General features: G+C 36.2%; 1 protein-coding gene across 3 annotated transcripts in view; it reads left to right on the top strand.

The window, feature by feature from the left end:
• EEF2K (eukaryotic elongation factor 2 kinase) overlaps positions 1-5,961 on the top strand; it is a 61,383-nt gene that overhangs the window by 10,846 nt on the left and 44,576 nt on the right. The window contains exon 2 of one of the 3 annotated variants that reach the window (XM_018568018.1): positions 3,419-3,469. The exons of the other annotated variants lie outside the window; for them this stretch is intronic. Coding sequence (XP_018423520.1) covers positions 3,419-3,469 — 51 coding nt within the window. The remainder of the gene's footprint in view (positions 1-3,418; positions 3,470-5,961) is intronic. 3 annotated transcript variants of the gene reach the window in all.

The following is a 5,961-nucleotide window of genomic DNA, read 5'->3' as shown; positions in this document are numbered from 1 at the left end:
GCATGTAAAATATAATTTAAAAAATATATATATATATACACACAAACCAATAGTTGGTCCCCACATGTTAGATGAATAAAGTCTTGTGTGCACACAGAAACGAATATCTAGCAAATAAACGTAAAGGTCAAGGCACTCACAGATAATTAAAAGAGAATAACTCATCCAGGTCTTTATTCATCAACATTTTGGAGGGTCACAGCCCCCCTTTATCAGGCCTTAAAACATTGGTGAATTGGATTATTTTTCATTTGATTACTTATGCTCTTTTAAATACCTGTAAGTGCCCTGACCTTTATGTTTATTTGATATTTATTCTTTATTTACATCTGCAAGATTGCTTTAACTCTAGAAGGCCAAGTGGCTGTAATTTACCTTGGGTAAACATACCTAACCTTTGAACTCCCAGACATGAGGCGTGACTGCTGTATTGTCTCAGATATCAGTAACAGGGCCGTCTAGTTAATATAGTGTATATCATTTACAAAAACAAGAGGCTATGTTGACTGTAGCAACCAATCAGGTGTCAGCTGCCTTTCAGAACAGTTTGGGGATATTTGCTTGATGCTGGCAATATGAAAGCATTTTGAACATAGTTTCCAGCAGCTGGGCCTCAACAGGTGCTGGAACAATTGCTGCAGACCAATTTCCCTGTGTTTCCTTGTCTGTGGAGAAAAGAGAATGGGGGAATTTATGAACGTGATTGCGACAAACTTTTTAGTAGCAAAGGCCAAAATCTCATGCTAACTAACCACAAAGTTTGATCTCTGTTATGCACCTTTTATGACGTGTTCTTGCAACAAATTCATGTTTGTGATTCACTGCACATGTTTTGGGACATTTAAAAAAATGTCTCAACTGCGCAGTAATTGCATCCAGCATTTGTGACATTAAAAAGCCTCCAAACTGTCGCACATTCTAGAAGTGCTTCTAAGCATTTCTTAAAGCTGATATTTACACCCAAAAATCAAATTCTACCAATGCATCCCTCTATGTATGATGGTTGATAATAACATAGACATGTCAGGTGTAAAATGCTGTGATTGTGAAATACTTACACTTGCAGAGCATTCGCTTCCTGCTTTGAAAGGGCAAAATGACTTCAGTTTGGCAAAGCAATGCACACTGGGATTGCCTTGTCACCAGCAGAGCATTGCTAGGAAATGTCATGTGTAATCTCATGAGATCTCAGGGAAAGGCATTTTCTTCCCCTGAGATGATGTACATGGTCACATGTCCTAGTCACAAGTGCCAGAAATCCAGGAAGTACCGTAATAGGAGAGCTAGGAAAGCTGGCAATTATCTAGAAGTTTGGGTTTGTAGATTGTCATTACTAAAGATTTCTAAAGGTGTGTTTGTTATTATTATTATTACACAGGATTTATATAGCGCCAACAGTTTGCGCAGCGCTTTACAATATAAGTTAGACATTACAATCACAACACAATTCAAGACAAGATGATAAGAAGGGCCTATTTTAAAGATATGAGTAAATGTATGCTTCAAAGCATCACAATGATAATGTGCCTTCACATCCTCAAGTTAGCTGAGCACTTCGCCTCTATTCAGTTGTCCTCTAGGAGGTTCCCAACAAGATTGTGATAGTTTTGAGACAATTCTTCTTATGAAGGCATTTAGAAAAATAAACATAAACTAGGATAATAAATCTTTCACTATATGCAATAGAAATCAGGGATGCAACAGTTTAAAAGATGCTGATGATGCGACCAAATTGATAAATTCCCCCCCGCAATGAACCTTTTGCCACACATGTGCCATGTCTATCCATTAACTAGATTGCAGCAAATGAGCTAGGAATGTATAATTGCCTATCTACTACTAACACAGCTGCAATCTGGACTTGCATTGAAGTACCATTGAAAATGAATGGCAGTGCAACACACTAATTCATGCATGGCATGCTAACGCACATTACTGCAACTCGGTAGTGTACACGAGCCCTCAGTTTCAGCTTTCACAATATACTTCTCACCCGTGAGGTGTTTTTACTTTATGAGTGATATGCATTGTTATAACTATTTCAAAGTTAATCGTTATCTGTGCTATAACAGTATTTCATGCTCCTTTCACTGAGAGATTAGAACGCTCTGCAAGTCTCAACAAGTTGAATGACATGCCCAATGGAACTAATGCTTGTTCAAGCTTTAGATATAAGTCTACAACTGTTGTAATAACCAACAGGGTAATTCCTCACAAGATGCTGATTCATGTACACAGGGAGCCTATGTAAGTTCATGTGAACATAGAGCCACCTTATAAAGTCTGGATTTGTCCCATGTCTTCAGAAGTATGGTTGACATTCTGTGATTTTACAAACATTTTGTAGTAGGCTACTGGACTTTACATGCACACTTTCTGCAGAAAAAAATGTTTTGTGGCTGAGTGAAATGAAAATAGAAACACAATAAAGGGGTCTATTCAAACGATAGACTAGGTAAAACACCTTCTGTCCCAATTAATATTGGAAATGGACAATACTTTTGGGATAAAATATTAAAGGATTACTAAAAAACAAACTACAATAAATTGTGTGAATATTTACTTCCATTATCCAATCATGTGCAGATCAAATTGTAAGCTCTCATAATAAGGCTCCTCCTAACCCTTTTTTCTTGAATTGTATTGTAACTGTGTCCTTTTATATTTTAAGGCGCTGCACAAACTGTTGGTGCTATAGAAATCCTGTATAATAAGAAATAAACAGGATTTTTTTCACACAAGATTAAATAATTGATGTGAATATTCACACAATATATTGTGTGAAGACTCTAATTTCCTTCACGCATTGTGTTATCTATTACATTTTTGGATTTAATCATGAACGCTGCAGTACCATAATGGATACAAAAGCATAACTGACATTTGCTAAACAATAACTTCAGTTAATATATAATTTTTGTTGTTCCATATAAATCATTTGTTTGTGTCTATGTTTTCCTGAGCTGAGTTGCATTTTGACAGCGCAACGGATCCTTCACACTATATATCATGTCCTGTTCCTGGGAGTTGCTTGTCACTATGTAGCTGATTTACTGTTGGCCTGCACTGCCATCTAAATTTCCTAAAGTGTTCAATGGGTATTCCATGCAATGCAAGTTGACCTCCTTTTGCCTTGCATTGAATAAAGCTCAGCACAAATCTTGCACTGGTTCAATTAAATACTATAAATAGATAATTATCTGATCCCAACCTATTGCAAACACATTTCTGTGATTGTTCAGTATTTGTTTACCAGATGCAGATTGGCTGTAAGTGAGCAATGTGGAATCGTTGTAATTTATGCATGTTCATGTTGTTAATGTATGCTGTAAATTGTTTCTGCCCTTTGCTGTGCATGTGGTGAGTGTTGCAGTTTGCTTTGGGTGATGGTTCATTAATACTTTTCATGCATTTCTAGAATGACAAACACCACTATAATAAGCATGGCTGCTTGACTGAGCAAAGTCGGGTATGTGTTATGTAATAATTGTTTATTATCTTGGCTCTATAACAAATCGTGGAAGTATATGTACCCCCTTCTCTGTGCTTTTCACTGCTTTTTGTCCACAAAAATCCTTTTTTTTTATCCATTTAAATGTTGTAATTACAGTATTATTATTTGCTTTCACTCTTGTATTACATTTTACCTATTTGGTTTTTAATTTCTAAGCACAGAGAATTGCAGTCTTAGATATATATATATATAGATATATAGATATATATCTATATATATATAGATATATATCTATATATCTATGTTTTTTTGGTGTCTTGCATAATACCTACAATGCATTGCATTTTTCATTGTGCATTTCATGGTTCATTATGGTGCTTTGAGCTGTGAAACTGTGTCAGGTACCCATGTTTTCCATGGGACCCTTAATCCTTTTTTTAAACCATTTGTGGCCAATCACAAAACTTGCTGTAACATTATCTTATCCTGTCTTTGTAATATCCCCTTTGCACACCGTACCGTTATACCCCAGAATCCAACAGGTGCTGGAACAACTGGTGGATGGCGCCACAGTATAGAATATAGAAGATATGTTGTCAGCACACATGTGAATGCATGTCATGCTAAAGGAAGATGAATAAAGATGATATTCCGAAGCAGAATGGTGTGCTGACAACATATCTTCTAGATTATTTTATCCTGTTCTCAGTTTAGTAGACCACTGTTAAATTATTGGCATTGTTTATGCCCATCTTAGTAATCCAGTTTGTGAAATTGAATATTCTTGAGATGTTATAGACATAACCCTTAACTCTTAAATGCCTTTATGCTCTTTTCCGACAAGTATAATGGTCTTGTTATACAAGTATATATTTATATGAAAATGTTTCAAGTTCCATGGTGTTTTTCTTTCAACAAGCTTAAAGGGGAAGAGAACACATTGTAAAAGCTGTTTAAACTGGTACTTCCAGTTACGGAAACATTTGCCTTTGATTCCCTGAAGAGCACTGGGACCTCTGACACTCGGGGTGCTCTATAATGCAAATATTGACCAGGTTGGTGGATCTGGCTCGACATTTTCATTGTTTTTACTCTGTTATTGGCCAGTTACTGTGATGGGCAGTCTTACCAATACTGAAGTGCATTTGAGGCAAAACATATCTAAGGATCAGAAGGCCGGTCATTATCTGCATTACAGAATTATCTCTGTAGAGAATTTGGGCATTACAGAGAATTGTAGGCAAAATGTTGCCACTGGTAGGTACAATTTGTTCTTCCTTTCCCAGGTTCTCTTTAACAATGCAGTTAGAGTGAACAATAGCCAACGGGTAAAATATTAATTTCTGGCAGGCACCATTTTGCTGTGAACACAACTCAGACAATAATTGTAGATGTATAAAGTAGTCCTTACCTAGTCTGAACCTTTTGAAATTTCAAGTTTCAGACAGCAGGAGTGTCACAGCTTTTTTCTTTCAGATATATATAGATAAAAATGGCTCTTTGCAATGACTGTGACCATTTCATTAGGGTGAAGATTTTTTTTTAATTTCCCCATTGGGTCATTTTTGCAACATGGTGGATAATGTTGGCTAATATAAAAGTGCTCAACCCTCTTAGGCAACTTTCACTCTAACTTGGTGTCCAGTGGTTGCCTGTTGTTATTATTGCTGCTTTATATTCTGCCTAATTTTCATATAAAAGCCTCAATATCTCTTTTTGGCAATATCTTTTAGAGTATAATGCCAAATTTAGCCATTAGTAGGAGAACCAACAAATTGGTCTTTGCCTCATACAGCTATATTTAATTGCTTTCCCTATTCATATGTGAAAGCATGGGACAGACTCTACTAATATCCATTAACTTAAGATGTCTAGCATATGAATAAGGAAGTAGTGACAATTAAATATGACTGCAGCAGAAATCCTTCTGGTACTACCAGCAAAGTTGATCCAATAGATTGGGAATTCCTGCCTGGGTTCACATCACATTTTTATCAATTGACACGTTTGCAAATCCATACACACCTATGGGATGTATATGTATCTGGAAATTCTGAAAGAAAGGGATTATTGGTTGGTTAGAAGATAACCTGGAGTATATCTGCTGTGTGATGTGCATATGTACACATCGAAGGCAATTATTGGACACCTGTATTGCTTCCGTTGTGAACTATGTAACTCCAGAGCATTTATTTTCAGACTCTATAGACCATAAAACATTTGCTTCCCCAGCATTCTACCTATTGATAACTGTATGCACATTGTGTATCTGAGCATGTTCTCACTTTCATCTGTGTATGTCTAACCCTATTTCCACTTATCTTCTACATGCCTTACTCGATTGTTGCAGATGTCAAATAAAGATTTTACAATATGAATGCATCTTGTCATGTAAAATATCTTTTTACATTCACCACTAATCTTTATTTATTACGTGCTCCATCCAAACCTTATCTTGCTTGATCCCTTGTTGGTAGTAAAAGGCTATAGACTGTGTGTGTATATAT

This window comes from Nanorana parkeri, unplaced genomic scaffold (assembly GCF_000935625.1).
Source record: "Nanorana parkeri isolate BGI_ZX_2015 unplaced genomic scaffold, ASM93562v1 scaffold3, whole genome shotgun sequence".
NCBI classification, from domain to species: Eukaryota; Metazoa; Chordata; class Amphibia; order Anura; family Dicroglossidae; genus Nanorana; species Nanorana parkeri.
Note: the sequence above shows the minus strand (reverse complement) of the source record. Positions and strands in the feature narration are given on the sequence as shown.